We start from the raw sequence: 18,732 nt of genomic DNA, 5'->3' as shown, positions 1-18,732 counted from the left end.
GGTGCAGGAACAGGTCCAGGACAGGACAAATTGGGGGCCCCTGACAGGGAGGCCGGCCTGTGTTTGTCCCGGTCTGTGAGCTGGGATGGGCGGAGGAGCCTGAAGGAGGCGGGCCTTTGTTTGTTCGTGTCTCGGCTGGCAGGAACAAAGGGTCCGGTAGTAGTAGTGGGTAGGTAGCGCTTTCCCCTGCTTCAAGTGACATTTAAAACATATAATAGCGGGTTGCAAATTGACAGGACCGTAAAAACCTAGCTGGAGTTTCCTACTTTCCGCCCTTTGTCGCCTTGTTTGATATCGCCGGACTGCATTATCAACGGTCAAAGCTGGAGCTTTCCCCATCCAGCCGTTGAGGCTAGCTGCGAGGCTAGGAGGCTAAAACACCGAGCGGAGGTGTTGAGCAACACCGCGTTTCGGTGGACCTTTCTCTGCAGGTAACTCTAACTTAGAAACACCAAACTTTAGCAACGACACAGCTTCACAACAAATTACTTCAACCGGCCATAATTAAGCACTGGTGTGTTTAAGTCGATGTTAAGGCGGACGCTACTATAACAGCTAGCTAGGTGCATATTTTAGCAATGGCAACCGTCCTCTGCAAACGGTTAATGAATGCGGCCCTGCCGTTCAGTTTACGCCTGATGCTGTGCTTTAAAGGGAAGACGGTCTTATTTTAAAATGTCCACGGTGCATCCCAAAAGGGGAAAAAAGGCTTGAAACAAGTATGCACTGTACATATGTGTCACTTCACATTGCTTTTGATGTTTTATTGGATTAGGGCCAACCTCTGGATGCAAGTCCATTGTTTGCTGTGAATATTTTGGGCGGATAAACATCACCCAAGTCCCACTGTGTTAAATCGTTTAAATTGATGTTTATTGTGATGATGTACACCTTGAGTTCTTATCAGCCCCTAGTTGTGCGCCTGAAGACTAATGGGTGATGAGGGTGCTTCCCTATTGATGTATTTTACTTGTGTCTGGCCTGTAAAGTGTTCATTGTATGCATCAATGGGAGTGGATCATTTTATCTGTAGATGTGTAAAAAGGTTAAATGCTAGTTGCTACCTTTTTTTAAGAGGATGCATGGTGGTGTTTATCTAAAGTATGGATTATTTCTGTCAGCAATAATCTGGGGTTATATCTGCAGAAGCTGGTGCTTTTCCATATTACAGAAAATGACTCATTTACTCCAATATGTGGTAAGGAGGTTTATGTTGTATTGTGTTATCAAGGGCTACACATGGGGCTGAATGCTGTCTGGAGCTAATGGCTGGTGCTGCTAGAGAGGTTGGGCTGTAGGTCAGAGGTAAATGCTTAGAGAACCATTGTTAAGTGCCCTGTAGCAGGTTCACCCCCATAGTAATGGGGAGGAGAATATGACCTGCCATGACTCCCTTGCATATACTGAAGTGAGAAAGAAAAGGGTCAGAGTAAATGAAGGAGGAGCCGTAGTTGTTCAGGGAGCAGAGACTGAGCTGTGAAGGAGGACAGACAGATCGGAGTTCATGCAGGCAAACTTAACTCAAAGTCTTTTTCTTGACTCTAACCAACACAATTTGTGAATTTGTCTATACTTAAGAATCAGTAGAAATTGAGTAAAGCAGCATACTGCTGTTGATGCTGCAAAAGTGGCACAAAAAGCTATGACATGATGTTTAGTGTGACAGAACTGATTGCATTAAAGTAGTAAAAATTTCAGTCATATTGCATGTAGAAATATAACTGTATTGCTTTAAGGATCACAGTTACTTGCAGCATGTTGTGTCTTAAATCATGTAAAATGTTGCATATTGTATCACCACATTTTTGCCTGTCCAGCGCTCAACAAGCTAACGGGGATTGTCTGTTTTTCATAAATTTTTGACTAATTCTAAATGCTGCCTTCTGGTGCCTCTCGAAAATAACAGATTAAGCAGATTGCACATAAGCATCATTGTTAAAATACAAAAAAGTGTAGTGCTTTTATCTCAGTATTAGTATCTGGTTTTTACAATGAAGAATTAACTACATATATTAAATTCCTCCAGTTGACTTGACTTGTCACTATGAAGTAGGGTAACATACTAGCTACACTTGTTGTGATGGTCAATTCTGGGTCAGAATCCCAGAAGTTGCTTTTCTTCAAGCATCCTAGCCTGCCCTTGCCTGCTTGCCAGGGTACAAAATATTTTTGGTCAGACCTAATTGCATGCAGCCGCTGTCTGTGTGAGGTCTCCTTTAGTAGAGATGTAGAATAGATGTTTTTTCTTAGGGGCCGGAATTGTTTGAGCATGAATGCTTTATCCAGACAGACAAGGGTTAACAACAGCCGGAGTAGCGAGTGGGGGGATGGGTAGTAGAGGCAAACTAGAGGGGGATACACGGTGCAGAGTATGGTTAGGATTACATGGGGCTATATGCAGAGAAGAGGGTTCCCTGTAATGATGGGTATGGTTGACAGAGCATGCTAGAACATCTCTGCTAGTATCCCCCCCATTTCACTGATTATGTTCTGTTATTGCTGCAGGCTAATAAATATTCCTGGGTTTTTTTTTCCCTGTAGTGATGATTTGTTTCCTTGTCCATTTACCAGATTGAAGATGCATTAGATAATGAAAGCAGCAGGAAATTGTTTTGGCAACGTACTTTTATTGGAGTAAATCTCAACAAAATCATCCAACATTAGATTGCTTAGATGATGCTGTGATTTGAATGAGCTAAATCTAAAGTAATCTAAATCTCCTCTAAATCTCTGCTCTGTTTTTCCTCTCCTCCTCTGCTGCGTGCTTGTGCGCAGGCTGTTCGTCAAAGTCATTCAAGCTGTACTCTCCTAAGGAGCCCCCAAACGGCGGCAGCTTTCCCCCCTTCCACCCAGGCGCTATGCTGGACAGAGATGTGGGGTAGGTGTGAAGCTATAATGTTAAAAGAGAGACTTTTTTGCAGTTATTCAGTCATTAAATCAGTTCAAATAGTCTCCTCTTATGTCTCTCCTTGCATTTATTTTTCTTGGAAGGGATGTATTTATTTTTATTTGCAATATTTTTTTTGTTTAAAGAAAGATTTGCCTTGACTTATAAACGCTTTTTATTTTTGAGACAAAGCACATTTTACATGTGTAACTCTTTAATCAACCCGTCTGTCATAGTTTTAGTGAAAAAATTAAAATTAAAGCTGATCACACAGAAGCAAAGTTATTTTGACTATGGCTTGAAATTGCAAAATAGCAAAGCAATAATTTTCAGCTTTATTGAAGTAAGTGTAAAAGTAAAATGTCACAGAAAGCATGCAGCAATGCTATTGTAAATGTTAGCAGTAATTCTTTTTGCAAGTGCTGCTGACTACTTCTAAACCTTATCCTGGCCTCCCTGCTGAGTTGTGCTGTGGATTTTCATCCTAAAAGGCAATGCTTCTCTGGTTTGTTACAGTTTCTATATGATGTGTCAAGCGCACCATGTTTCTGATGATGTTGCTAATGTTTACAATTATTTTTTCTTGTAGGCCTACACCCATGTACCCACCATCATACATGGAGCCTGGAATGGGGTAAGTAAAATGAGTGTCAGCTTACATGTTATTTTCAAAGCTTTCATTCTTGGTGTTGTGCTGCATACATGTTAAAAGTGTTGCATCAGAACCAAAAGGGTTAGTCTGTGCAACCATTTGTTTGCACTATGGGTGTAGAAAGCTGGGTTGACAACAAGTTACTTTGTTTCTGTTTCAGGAGACCCACACCGTACGGGAACCAGACAGATTACAGGATATATGAGCTGAACAAAAGGCTACAGAATTGGACAGAGGTGAGAATCTTTTTATCACTCACATAAAAAAAAACAAGAGCATCGCAAAAAAAAAAAAAACAGCTGCTTTACAGAAACACTGAATTAGATGGTCTTAATTGCAGTCTATGGTGCTACAACCTCAAGTGTTTTCTATTGTAGTGTTGTTTGATTTTTCCCTCCCAGCTGCTGTTTATTTGTAGCTAGCCATGCTAAGGATTTTGATGGAAATTAATCCAGAGAATTCACTGACTGAATTTGCATTCAGGCTCTAATGGGATTATCTGATCAACCTGATATAAGTGCCAACTGTTTATTGACAAAAGCTTGAGACTTAATACATATATTAAGCTAGCTTTTATGTGATTGTCTGCATGTGTTAGCATGTACACAGTGCACAGTAGTGTGCAGACTACAAGCTTTTAATTGTAAGAGTTGCGGTAAACATGATGTCTTAGTTGCAGTGTTACCCTCCCCTTTAATTCAGTTATGTTTTAACTTCCAATGTGAACCAACAGAAATGCAATTCTGCTCATACACTGATATTTGGAATGTGTTTTGTGTTCGACTTTCATGAAGCACTCAAGACTTGGAGATGTCTTGTGGTTGGTACTGAGACTTCTATTGACCAGGTTTTAGAAAGTACAGCATATGAGTTAGCACACTGGAGAACCAGAATTTCTGCTTCTTTGCTTTAAATGGTTTCAGTATGTTTAATTTGTTTGTTTTTTCAGAATTTTGTAACTCTGCCATTTCAAGGCAAATGAGCAGCTGTTATTTTTGGATCAGGTATTCCATGCTAAACAAATGAACTCTGTTGGATTAGAAAACAGCTGAGCAATTCATTAAAATTTAGAATACACTTCAGTATGGCTTAATGCAATTTTCAAACTGCATTTTTTCTTTAACATAACGTGTCAGAATACCAGTTTAATACATTTTTTGGCAGAGATAGTCTCTACACATCATGCAAACGTTCAAGTGTCAGTTTTTGGTCTTGAATAGTTTGCAGAAATCTGACTTAATTTTTGTATATTTTTATTAAAAATAAGTGATATAAAACTAATACCCCCATCAACTCACAAATTCACGTAGCATTTGCAGTATGAGTCAAAATAAGCACAATATTAATTCACAGTTTTTCATTACTAATTCAAAATCAATCATATGTTTTATTTCATAGATTAAACTGCCTCATGCCTACTTTAAGTCATGCTTTATGGTATTATGGTGTGAAAACTGTTGTTCTTTCCTTGTTTTCAGGACTGTGACAATCTCTGGTGGGATGCGTTCACCACAGAGTTTTTTGAGGATGACGCCATGCTCACAATCACTTTTTGTCTGGAAGATGGACCCAAACGATATAGTAAGAATATTTTTTAGAGGGATGTTGATATAAGATTTTTATTGGCATCCAAGTATGGAATGGTTATGTATACACTTCTCTTGCATGGATCAGGTGTCACTGTAGAAATATTGTTTGTGCTGATTAAATTCACAAAATTTTTTATTCTTCTGCAGCTATCGGCAGGACGTTAATACCAAGATACTTTCGGAGTATTTTTGAGGGGGGTGCCACAGAGCTGTTCTATGTTTTGAAGCATCCAAAGGAGTCCTTCCACAGTAACTTTGTGTCTCTGGACTGTGACCAGTGCACCATGGTGACCCAGAATGGCAAACCCATGTTCACACAGGTACAGTTAATGCCATACCTGATTTAAAAGTTCAGACTCAGTTATTTTCTGCTGTTAACAACTTTTTATTCTGATATCTTGTATGGGTAAGGTATGTGTGGAGGGTCGCCTGTACCTAGAGTTCATGTTTGATGACATGATGAGGATCAAGACGTGGCATTTTAGCATCAGACAACACAGAGAGGTCCTACCCAGGAGCATTTTGGCTATGCATGTGAGTTTTAGACCTAAAAAGCACACACAGACACATTCAATCTCTCTTTGGACATCTTACCTATTAAATCTGTTTACTCAGGATCCCCAGATGCTCGATCAGCTGGCTAAAAATATCACCAGATGTGGGCTGTCAAACTCCACGCTCAACTACCTCCGTGTAAGCAGTTTCTATCATGATTGCTTTATTGTTGTTTGGAACATTTCTTTATTTTACAAACATACCATACAAGACCAGTCCTCTAGCATCTCCCTTTTTATTTGTCTTTCTCAAAGCTATGTGTGATATTGGAGCCCATGCAGGAGTTGATGTCCAGACATAAGACCTACAGTTTGAGCCCCAGAGACTGCCTGAAGACCTGCCTCTTCCAGAAGTGGCAAAGAATGGTAGCACCGCCAGGTAACACACACAGAAACACTTTCAAAACTGTCGCTCTTATTTGAGTGTTGCTTACAGAAGCAGATCCAGTTGCAATTTCATGCAAGTCCCTTATCTGCAACAGGCTAGTGGATAACCGATATGAAAACAAGATTCTGAAAATGTATCTTTGTGTATTTTTTGTCTTTTTGTAGCCGAGCCAGCCAGACAAGCTCCAAACAAGCGACGGAAAAGGAAGGTGTCAGGTGGAAGCACCGTGAGCTCCGGTGGAGGCAGCAATAACAACAACAACAGCAAAAAGAAGAGTCCAGCAAACAGCTTTTCACTCTCCAGCCAGGTACCTGTAAGCATTACATCTACTTGACCTCTCTCTGAACCTCCTCGGTCAGCAGGGCGGGCTTGTGGGGTTAGACAGAGGATGGGAGATAGTTATTAATGGGTGTAGGGGATTCTAACTGGGATTGTTGATGTGTTTAGGAGTAGCTTTAGCACTAGGTTTTGGACCGGGAGAGATGAGTCTTCTTCAAATGGGGTTTTGATTCAGATGTGGTGGGAGATCAGGGGTATATTTCTTGAATATCACTTATATTATTTAGATTTAGTAAGTGTACCCCCTGATGTGAACCAGTGATGGGCAGTCCCTGGTCCCCCGGGGCCACAGGTTTAAGGGTTTTTATAGAGGAGGTTCAGGTGAACTCCTTCTCTATTGCTTATAAATTTTGGGGCCATGGGTTAGGGTTGCTCTGATCTCCAGCGGGACAGTCTGCTTCTCTCTCAAACTAAACTTGGTTAAAGGGTTACTGATAAGTTTATCAGAGCACATGGTTCATACAGCACTGCTGTCTTTGCTTACATGGTTGGTTGATTGAGTGAACGAGACCCGAGGTGGAATGAAACCCCCTGATGCAGCACTCAAGGATCAGGGATGCCCACTGCTGGCCAGTAGGGAGGGCGCCTAGACCCTGGTCCTTGGAACAGGGGCAGGAAGTCAGGGCCACATGGACTTCTGAATTGTAGCTGCCCTGAAACATTGTCCTGATGTGATAAGATTAAGAATGAAGGGACACAAAAACCTCAGGCTTAAAAATTGGAATACTTTGGTCCCTAACATCTAGCATGACGTTTCAGTTTCCATTTGCTCATATTCATTTGTAAGATGGAATTGGGCAAAGTTAGATCACACCTAGACCATGAGCAAAATTGCTACAGTTACAACTCGTCCGTGCAGCCAATCATTCCGCGCAACCCCCTTTATTATGGGGATAATATGTACCGGCCCTTGCTGTCCCCTTTAGGACGTGATGATGGTGGGAGAGCCCACTCTGATGGGAGGGGAGTTTGGTGACGAGGACGAGCGTCTGATCACACGGCTGGAGAACACGCAGTTCGATGGGGCGAATGGCCTGGACGATGAGGACAGTTTCAACAGCTCGCCTGCACTGGGGGCTCACTCGCCCTGGAACAACAAGGCTCCCTCCAGTCAGGAGAGCAAGAATGACAACTCCCAGTCGTCTCAGTAGAGCACAGAGGGATAGACAGTCCCTTTTTTAAAGCTTAAAAATACTTGGATCCAACTGAGCCGACACATTAGCAAGAGGAGTCAGGAGGATGGCCTTGAGCTCTTGTGTTCCGTTTATTTCTTTTGTTCCGTTCAGTTTTTTTAAAGACAGAAAGAGAATGGTCAGGGAAAGAGACAAAAGCTCGTGGACTGATAGAGCTGTCACCTAAAGAACGGAGTCAGCAAATTCCCACTAGTTCCCTCACATTGTTGCACATGCTCAGTGGTGCTCAGTCTGGCCCCTAGCTGCTCAGCTCCAGTTAGTCCTCCTAGAGGAGTGGTGGGTCTGGCGGGGTGTATGCATGTGTTTTGACCCCCCCATCATCACTCACCACAGAGATTGAGCCAAAGTCGGCATGACCTGTTGTCCAAGTGCTCGCAATGGCGACCATGTCAGTGGGTTCTTGTTCCAACCTCGGGTCTCGCAGGCGTGTGTTGTCCCTTTACAACACACCTCGTTGTTTCTGTTGTGCTCATGTCAAAGGGAAGAAATGCTTAGCTTTTATTTAACTTATTATTTTTTGCAGGCTGCAGAAATCTGTGTGCACTCTTAGTATCTAAAATTCAACTTTCGGTTTTTAAAAACTCAATCATTTGTTTTTGTAGGACCTGGTTGGAACAAAAACCTGTACAGTGCCGGAGCTTGAGGACCGGAGTTGAGAACCACTACGCTAAATCCTATACACACACCATACATACACCCATACACACAATGACAACCACCCAGAAGAGTGCACACACCAACACTCCCAGCCACACCCACAGCATTAAACATTGAGGTACTGGAGACAGGTGGTACGCAGCGTGTCTGGACCAGAGCACCAGACTCTACAGAAGTGTGTTTTCATTTTCTATGTTTTAGACTTGTTTTGAATTTTTTTTATTTTTGTAAACAATTTCTAAAAAATAAAACAGACAAGCAACCAAGCAAACAAAAACACCCCAGAATATTCTTTGCACTGTTTTCCACTCTTAACTCCAATCTATTTTTCTTATGAATTAACGGTGTATTTTTTTCTTTTCTATTATTGCTAATGTAAGAACTGTAAAACACCAGAAACCAACAGTATATTAATGTATAAGTATTTCTTGCTGTTAGATCATTCTTCTTGTGATGGTAATAACTTTCATGTAAGTCTGTGCTTGATATAACGTCATCCATCTGTGTCAGACACCACACTGTCACCAGGTGCATTGGCTTCAGTGATACAAAACAAGTTCTGGAGAGCCAGATTATTGTTTTAATACTGTTGTACATCTTTAAAGCAGCACACTGAAAACCTCTGTCCTCACTGAATTTCCATCAAGCACCTGTTTGGATCTGTTGACTTGTCATCGCAGAACTGTTTGCTTTGTCTTGAAATCTCTATCTGGGGTCCTCTACAGAGAACACAATAAAAGAAAACTTCTCAAATTTGCTACTCAAAAAATATTTTAAAAACAAGTTTTGACAGGATTGTAAAATAAGTAAAAAAGACTTTTGTATTAACTTAAGTTTCCCAGAAATGTTTTTAATCACAATTAAGAAAGCTGCAGACCAAGGAGCTACATGTAAAGACTCTTTAGATATTGATTACACTGTGGTGTTTTATGTTTTATGAAGAATCATTTTGTTGGCTTTACTCCTCATGTTTGTGTCTGTGCTTGTATATTTTTAGGTAGTAATTTCTGTAAAAGTTATTCTATGTATTCCTCCCTAGAACTATGAGAAACTCAATCTAATGTAAAGAGATGAAAAGCCTCTTAAAAGTTTTTTTAAACGTGATTTTTAATGGTACAATCACTGATAAAAGAATTTTGCCCTCATGTTAGCAAACTGTATTTATTTTTCTATGTACTGACATTCTGTTAGGTCCAACCCACCTGTACAATACTCATGATAATATATGGAGGAGTTTGTGGGACTGCAGAGTGGCAAAATGCTAATAGAGGTCATTCCATTACTTGTTTTTATTTCACATGCAGCTATGAGATATCTGGCCTTGTTTTTAGAGTGGTTCAGTATTTGACATTTATGCCATTCTCTGCCTTTGTAGGCTTCTGCTCTTACTAAAAAAATAGATCGACCGAAAGATGTCCACTTTCAGACAAAGTATTAGTCATCTTTTTTGTGAAGTTGCTTGGGGTGAGTCATCCTGTGATGAAGAGCCCCAGATACTGGAAATGTGCCACAGTGGCGCACAACATTTGTTGAAATTTGTTCAAATTCACTGAAACCTTAAAAAAAAAATTTTTTTTAATAGATTTGATTGAGGATTTTCTAATACACCTCAGAGCTGTTACTGAAAAGTAAAAGTATATACATCCAGAATGAGGATATGCTGATCATAAACAACACCTTACCCTTGAGAAATTAGTCAAGACTTGCTGTTTTTATTGATATTTTGGGGGATTTTGCTTTATCTGTGAGCCATTTTTCAACAGCCTCACAGTTCTTGGATGGTGATTAACACAGTCCCCCAGCAGGGGTCTCTCAGAGCAACCATACCGAGTGGGAGAGAGTGTTAAAAATTCCTCAATCATTATTTCTGGCAGAAATGATGTCTGTAAATCCACACTGAGCTGCAGGCTGTTGTGTTAAAACCCTTAATTGTCTCTAGAACCTCTAGTATCCTTTTTGTGGTGTACCAACTCAGCAGGTCGACAGAATTGAATCTAGGGGCGGTTTTCAACACTTTTGTTTCCTAAGTAGAAGGTATACAGGGAATGAGGGTTTGTGATATGTGAGACAGAGCTGAAATGGCAATGCACCCATCGCTGGCTCCTGTAGCACCTCACCATAGGGGTGATTTTATATCTATATTTTTTGCCAGGTTTCTGTCTGATAATTCATGTATGGTATCAATAAAGATGAATTTTCACTGAAGACTGTCTTATTGTTTTAAAATTTCATGAATGTTTGCACTTTCCACACAAAATCCTCTAGAAAAGCATTCCAGTGACTCCAAACTGAAGGAACAAATCACTTTTCTGTAGTCACCATGGGGAAACAATTACTTCATTTTGTGAGTTAAAGCTTTTGAAAAACCAACAACTCAGCAAAGGAAGCTGTTCACAAATATGAAGACAAGTTTTTTTGGCAAGAGAATGGGAAGAATTAGCCATGCACAGCACAGTTGTACAGATTTTTTAATTAAAGCAGTAAAGTTTGAGAATGAGGAGCACTTGTTTTATATGGAACAATGGCATGCCCAAAGTCACTTAAACCACCGCTTTTTCCTCGTTTTGATGCTCAGTTTGGACTTCAGCAGATCATTTTGACATGCCTAAATGTAGTGGTGTATATTTGTAAGGAATCGAGTATGCAATCTACAGAGTGACCTTCTATCTGCCAGTGCTTCCAGCAAGTTATTCATCTCTTCTTGGCAGGCCAGAGCTGGTAAAGATGGCAGATATGATGGCTGGCAAGAAAAAACTAATACACAGGCTGTGACAATGGCTGTGTTTGTAATAGGTGGCCACTGTAACAGATAACTGATGAAAGAAGAGCAGGATTGAGGATATGAGCCAAGCTCAGAGTCCCTATTTCAGTTCTACCTGAAACTATTGGGTTAAAGGGGAAGTGAAACTTACACTGCAGTACCGGAATAGGGTAAATCCCTAGCGGACCTTTAAATCACCGGTTATTGCAAGTTTCTTTTATTAACTGTATCTAAAAATATATCTGAGAACAAACCAACTGTATGCTCTCTCAGCGCAGACTCCAATCTCAATGGTGTCTAGTCAGACTGAAAAATGAACAAATGATAGCCTGGGACAAAACATTATAATTTCTCGGCTTCTACATTTTTAGCAACGACAGGAGGAAAGTTGTTAAACTACATGACACAATAGCAACGGTGTTTATTCTTTGCTGAACTTTAGTGCGTCCTGGATTTTCAGTTAATTTCTCCTCCATTGTTTAAGGATCTCCAAAGGTAAGGTTACATAGATATAGCTAAATGCTAATGCTAGCTCCTTTACATGTAACGGTTGTAGGGTGGAGGGTAAAAGACTGCATTGGTATTTGAGTTTCTTTACGTTTCCTTTTATTTAATAATTTTTAAAGGCAATATAAGGCAGGTTTTATGTAATTAATACACTTTTGTTTTCTTTTAAGAGTCGAAACTTTACATATGGTATTGTATATTTTAACAGCGAATGCTAATATAAGCCGTTGACAAACGGCGCAGCTGTCGATGAACTGAGACAGTGAGATTCTAATGTGTAACACTTCCCAAAGATTATATTAGCCATAAGGAAACTAAACTGATGGTGTCTTACAGAAGCAGGGTTTAATTAATCTAAAATTTAAATATTATTGTTAAATCACGTCATTTCAAGTATGTAATGCTATCTATTAGCCACACTCCCCTCAGAAGTATTGGCACAGTGAGGTAAATTCCTTCATTTTAGCTGTAGACTGGAAACAATTGGGTTTGACATCAAAAGATGAATATGAGACAGGAGATCAACATTTCACCTTTTGTTTCTGGGTATATACACCTGCATCTGATACACAACTTGGAAGATAACACATTTAGTTTAAACCCACACATTTTTTTCATGGGAGCAAGTATTGGAACATGTGAGTGACAGGCATGTTTCCTATTACATTGATTATTCAATAAATAAATAGTGCTGAACATCTACATTCAGTTTCAGATCTGGGTTCTGCCTGTGCAGACTGCATTTCTAGTTAGAGGTGTGACCAACATGAAAACCAGTGAGCTGCCTATGGGTGAAAGACAAGCGATTGTGAAGCTGAGAGGAGATGGAGTATAACCATTTAGCAAGTAACAAACGTCTAACAGGCAGACCAAGGAAAACAGCAGCAGTTGACAACAAAAACATTGTGAAAGCTGTAAAGAAAGACCTTAAAACAACTGTTAGTGACATCAGCAACAACCTCCAGAGGGCAGGTGTGAAGGTATTACAATCTACTGTGCACAGAAGACTTCATGAACACAAGTACAGAGGCTACACCAGAATATGCAGACCACTCTTTTGCAAGAAGAATAGGAAGGCCAGGCTAGAATTTTCCAAACAGTACATAGACAAGCCTTAAAAATTCTGGGACGAAGTTTTATGGACTGTTGAGAGAAAAATTTATTACCAAAGTGATGGAAAGGCTAAAGTTTGGAGAAAGATCCTAAACATACAAGTTCATCTGTGAGACACAGTCAAGGGGTAAGCCTTGAAAAGCATCACAAAGGAAGAATGCAAAAGTTTTGTGATGTCAGTGGGTCAAAGGCTTGATGCAGTTCTTCAAAGCTAAAAATTCGCGATCAAATATTAAGACTTCACTTTAATCTACTTTATGTCTATCTGTTCCTATACTTCTGCTCGCCTAAAAATGTGTTGTTCTGTTTCAAATAATGCAATCTTCTAACTTTTGTAGCAGATCCAGATCTACATACGTGGAAGTAAAAGCTGAAATGTTGATCTCTTGTCTCATATTCAGCTTTTGATGTCAAACTGGAATGTTCTTGGTCTACAGCAAAAATAAAGGAATTGGCCTCACTGTTACAATACATTTGGAGTATAGAGCAGCAGATTTCAAACTTTATTTTCCCAAGGCACACCTAGGATCAAGCCAAAATCTCAAGGCACACCATACTTGTATCAATGCTAAAAGCCTCCTTCATCTACATTGCAAAAGACTATTAAAGATACTGTTAGTTGTTGTACAGTTGTCTTGATCTTATTTCATGGTTATACAACCTCCCATCTGATTTTCTCTAAGGCACATCAGTGTGCCTCGCCACACTATTGAGAAATACTGAGCTTTTGTGTCAGTTTGTGTAATTAGTCCCAGAGGGTTGTCAAATATGTTGTTTATGGCTGCAAAATATGGCCCAGAGTTCATCTGAATTTTCACTAGACCTATCTGTTTGATTTTTCTGTTGCTGATAAATAATAAGGCAGTTAAATGATAACAGTTGCCAAAAGTTGTTTATATAAATAGGTTTGTATGATTATATGACAGCTGTTTGAATATGATCAATCCCAGACAACATCTCATAAATGCCGTATCTTAAAATAAACCCTAATTTAACCCAAAGGGTAACTTCAGCTATATATTATTTGTGCTCTTTCACCTATTCGTCATTAATGTGTTGTCAAGTAAGTTGTTTTGCCCCTGGTTAGTCCCACTGGATTTCCCCTGTCCATGTTTTTTCCAGTTATTACTCAATCCAGAAAGAATAAAATGAAAACAGCTTCTTAAAATCCCATTGTATAACATTTGCATCAAATAGTTGCTGCCAAGGTATAGTATATTCAGAAAGTATTCAGACCCCCTTCACCTTTTTCAGCTTTGTTATGTAGCAGCCTGCTGGTACAGTCAAAAAAAAAAGTTTTTTTTTTTTTTATCTACAATCAGTAACCCATGACCAAGGGGAAACTGAATTTTGACATTTTTGCAATTGTATGAAAAATGAAAAAAATTTCAGACCCTTTATTAAAACATTTGAAATTTAGCTCAGGTTCCTCCCATGTCTCTTGATCTTTGCTGGGATGTTTCATCCCATTGATTGGTGTCAACCTGTGGAAAATTAAGTTGATTGGACATGATTTGGAAAGGCACATACCTCTCTACAAAACACCTCACAGCTTTTAACATGGAATAACTATTAAAAGTCTTGCATTTGGTGATCACGCTTTCTCTGTTGTCGCAACTAAATTGTGGAATGAGCTACCTCTTGAAATCAGGATGTCCCCCACTTTACCGACTTTTAAATCACGTCTTAAAACTTATTTTTATTCCTTGGCTTTTAACTCAGCATGAGAGTTATGTGATCTCCTGTGGTTCTATGTTTTTTACTTGTTTTAGTCACTGTGCAGCACTTTGGTAAATATATTTTTTTGTAAAATGTGCTTTATAAATTATCTGAATTGGATTGTATTTGCATCTTTATTGTCACCCTGTTGCTGGTGATTTAAATAAAAGTAAAATCAACGGCTTTTAAAAATACCTTACAATAAATGAGAAGGGCCACCATGTAAATATGAACACCTGGCAACAGCCTCTCTATGGATTACATATATTTACCGTGGAAAGCCACGTCAGAGTGCTTTACACAGCATGAAAAATCAGAGCGGAAAAAACAGACTGTGTTACTAGCTTCCTTTTGGAGTACACATTGATCCATCATGATCGTGAGTTTCTAATTGGGGATAATCACAAGTTTAGCACACTGCAAAACCTTACTAAGTCATCACATGCCAAAGCCACTTGGTAAGTGCTCTCCTGTTAGCAGATTAAAGGATTATCCTGTAACTGATGACTTGTCTGTTAAGTTGAACTACGGACGAGTGCGTGGAAACTAATTATGCTGCTGATACAGTAAACAGCAGAAGGCAGCTGCACGAATACATCACTTCATTTGCATCAGCAGGGTTAGACAGGCAAATTAAGATTCATGCATATTGTAAATTCTTGTATCTTTCCATGCAGATGTACTTTTTCAACCCTGTAACAGGATAGTCAAGGAGAGAGGGCAGTATCACGGCGTTATAGGTGAGTAATAACAAAAATATTTATTTCCTTATTGTGTTGTTTCTCTTCTTCTGAGAATAGTTCAAAGTTCAGCCTGTAGTACAGTAGTTTAATGATTGCCTTGCTGTGTACAATTGCAAATGTAAATGCTTTATACTGTGCCCTGCAGAAGTATAAACCCCTATTCATTTTCATGTGTTTGAAAGTGCTAACATATGGAAGTTACGTAGACTTGTAATTGTTTTTTGTAGTCCAATAAACAATTAGAGTCATTTGTTAGATGCTGATCAGCTCCTTATTCCTTATTTTAACGAGAGATTTCACAGTGTAAGACTTGAAGCTTTTTTTCATATTTTATTGGTTAGGTTTTCAAGGCTGGTTTTAGTAATTTGAAGGCCCCGTATTAAGGCCCAAATGACATCCTTCATTACTTACTTAAAAGCAATCATAGGAAGTAAACAAAATATTTCAAAGCATCTTTTGTCTGGAAACAAAGCCAGCAACTACAAGACATACCTGAATTTGAAAGATAAATTCCCAACAGCACTTGCTCATCAGCTCCTATAAGAGCATCATACCACAAACTTACCACATCTAATTATTTTAGTGCATTTCTGCAATTGAAGATGTTGGTAGCGATTAATCTGAGAATTTATGCAGTTACTCGTGATTAATCTCTCCTTATAGCAGTGTGAAATTCCACTCAGGTGCATTTTAAAACGGTTTGTTTCAATTTGAATTTTTGTAGTGTCTTAGACTAAAACCAGGTGTACACTGGGAAATTTCAGCCAATTCCGACAAAAATTTTGAGTTGCACGACTTTGGGGCGACTTTTAGCGTGAACTTGCAGCCTGGCTAACTGCTCTGGACTAGTTGGGTGAATTTCTTGTGTGTTTGATGTTTTGGTCATAAAAGTGCATGCAATGTCCCTGAAATCCCTAAACTATGTGGCCTGTTTTCATGGTGTAAATTGTTGGACAGCATCTTACACCATGAAAACAGCAGAAACGTCTTTTTGATGTGCCTTCCCTGGCTTTAATGAGGAAATAAACCAGCAGGAAATAGGCCTACCTGCAGACCTCCAGCTTTTTGTTATTTAGCTGCTTGTTGTGTTTGCTGGCGATGCTGTTTATGTGTGTGTGAGTGTGATGGTGAGAGTGATTCTGTGACGATTTGTAGCTATTTACCTTGACGATGAGACACTAAGTATGACTTCGACTTCCATGAGTAAAAGTTAATGTACTAATTATGGACCTTAATTAATTACAATTAATGCATTAATGCATTAATGCTGATGGTCCCAGTAAAAACCATCCATAATACGCTCATTTTTGGTGTGATATCTGTTCTTCTATATCATAAATTCTGTACAAAAATAATACAATAATTCTGTGGGATCAACTGGATTATACTTTGCTTGATAAAGATACACTATATTGTCAAAAGTATTCACTCACCCATCCAAATAATTGAGATCAGGTGTTCTAATGACTTCCATGGCCACAGGTGTATAAAATCAAGCACCTCGGCATGCAGACTGTTGCTACAAACATTTGTGAAAGAATGGGTCACTCTCAGGAGCTCAGTGAATTCCAGCGTGGTACTATGATAGGATGCCACCTGTGCAACAAGTCCAGTCATGAAATTTCCTTGCTCCTAAATATTCCACAGTCAACTGTCATGGTGTTATAACAAAGTGGAAGTGATTGGGAATGACAGCAACTCAGCAACGAAGTGGTAGGCCACGTAAAATAACGGTGCAGGGTCAGCAGATGCTGAGGCGCATAGTGCGCAGAGGTGGCCAACTTTCTGCAGCGTCAATTGCTACAGACCTCCAAACTTCATGTGGCCTTCAGATTAGCTCAAGAACAGTGTGTATAAAGCTTCATGGAATGGGTTTCTATGGCTGAGCAGCTGCATCCAAGCCATACATCACCAAGTGCAATGCAAAGCGCCAGATGCAGTGGTGTAAAGCACGCCGCCACTGGACTCTAGAGCAGTGGAGACGCATTCTCTGGAGTGACGAATTGCGCTTCTCCATCTGGCAATCTGATGGACGAGTCTGGGTTTGGTGGTTGCCAGGAGAACGGTTCTTGTCTGACTGCATTGTGCCAAGTGTAAAGTTTGGTGGAAGGGGGATTATGGTGTGGGGTTGTTTTTCAGGAGCTGGGCTTGGCCCCTTAGTTCCAGTGAAAGGAACTCTGAATGTTTCAGCATACCAAGAGATGTTGGTATTCCATGCTCCCAACTCTGTGGGAATAGTTTCCTGTTCCAACATGACTGTGCACCAGTGAACAAAGCAAGGTCCATAAAGACATGGATGAGAGAGTTTGGTGTGAATGAACTTGACTGGCCTGCATAGAGTCCTGACCTCAACCTGATAGAACACCTTTGGGATGAGTTAGAGCGGAGACCGAGAGCCAGGCCTTCTCGTCCAACATCAATGTGTGACCTCACAAATGGGCTTCTGGAAGAATGGTCAAAAATTCCCATAAACACACTCCTAAACTTCGTGGAAAGCCTTTCCAGAAGAGTTGAAGCTGTTATAGCTGCAAAGGGTGGACCGACGTCATATTAAACCCTATGGATTAAGAATGGGTTGTCACTTGAATTCATATGTGAGTCAAGGCAGGTGAGTGAATACTTTTGGCAATATAGTGTATTTGGAGGCTTTTGGAAGGGCTTAGACCTTACTGTTGAGACAGGGGATACCGCCCTTCACAACCAAACTCTATTTTTGCGCATTTTTATCCAGTCCTGGCCTCTTATTAGTAATTTTAGATGGATACTTCTATATATAATGCAAACTTTTAATGATTATATCTTAAGTCCCCTTGATCACAACACCCCAGGCAGTTGCCTAATTGTGTCAAATGATAAAACCGCCTATTAATACCATGTCTTTGGATCCCACTTCAAAGTTCTGCACCATATTGTGTTCAAATCTATCACTTGCAGACTTGATAAAACCACATTTTAAATCATATTTGGAACATAAAAACATATGGAAAAGCTCAAGTGGAGAGAATTCATACCCAAGCCACAGTGTGATTCTTTCTGACACAACATAGAAATATCTTTTCTTTTAACTGGCCTAAATTATGTCTGGTAAAATGTTTCTTTTGTGTATTTCTTGGCAAGTGTAAGATGATGTGTGTTGTCAAAACTCTGGTCCCAAAGTCCAAGAACACCATGAATCTCAATCCTGCATACTTTGGCTGTGTTGTTGCTTCTTTGGACAGAGGAACTTTGCAAATGTGGACTGATATACTTGAACGTACTGTATGAAAAAACTCAGCTTTTTTATGCAGTATCATCCACATTGAGATCACAGTTTAAGCTTTTCTAGAAATCATTGTAGATATTCCCTGTATTTCCCTTAAAGGAATATATAAACATTCCAACTGTGCATAAATGTTGCTTTATAACCTCTCCTTGTGATCCTCAGATGTACTTCAGATTCCAGGAAACAAGGTGGGAAAAATCCCATTTGTGAGAAGGTAACTCAGTCTGTTATTTGCTTCCTACCAACGCTCTCACTCCTCTTTCCCACGTCATTCCCTCCCTCTCTCCTGGTTTCTCTCTGTAAGACCCTCCTCTCTCCTCCTCCTCCTCTGGCCTTCCTCTCTGTCTCTCTTTCTCTCTCGCTCCCTT

General features: G+C 39.8%; 1 protein-coding gene across 5 annotated transcripts in view; it reads left to right on the top strand.

Moving 5' to 3' along the window:
* ldb1a (LIM domain binding 1a) overlaps positions 1–9,404 on the top strand; it is a 39,294-nt gene extending 29,890 nt beyond the window's left edge. The window contains exons 1-11 of one of the 5 annotated variants that reach the window (XM_041790383.1): positions 107–431; positions 2,776–2,878; positions 3,477–3,521; positions 3,700–3,775; positions 5,018–5,120; positions 5,276–5,448; positions 5,540–5,662; positions 5,744–5,821; positions 5,938–6,061; positions 6,235–6,383; positions 7,336–8,191. In XM_041790383.1, coding sequence (XP_041646317.1) covers positions 2,859–2,878; positions 3,477–3,521; positions 3,700–3,775; positions 5,018–5,120; positions 5,276–5,448; positions 5,540–5,662; positions 5,744–5,821; positions 5,938–6,061; positions 6,235–6,383; positions 7,336–7,560 — 1,116 coding nt within the window. In that variant the 5' untranslated portion in view covers positions 107–431; positions 2,776–2,858 and the 3' untranslated portion in view covers positions 7,561–8,191. The other 4 variants (XM_041790384.1, XM_041790385.1, XM_041790382.1 and 1 more) reach the window with 4 other exon arrangements.
* The last annotated feature ends 9,328 nt before the right edge of the window (positions 9,405–18,732 follow it).

This window comes from Cheilinus undulatus, linkage group 6 (assembly GCF_018320785.1).
Source record: "Cheilinus undulatus linkage group 6, ASM1832078v1, whole genome shotgun sequence".
Classification (NCBI taxonomy): Eukaryota; Metazoa; Chordata; class Actinopteri; order Labriformes; family Labridae; genus Cheilinus; species Cheilinus undulatus.
The sequence above is the reverse complement of the archived record's forward strand: the minus strand, read 5'-3'. Positions and strand labels throughout refer to the sequence as shown.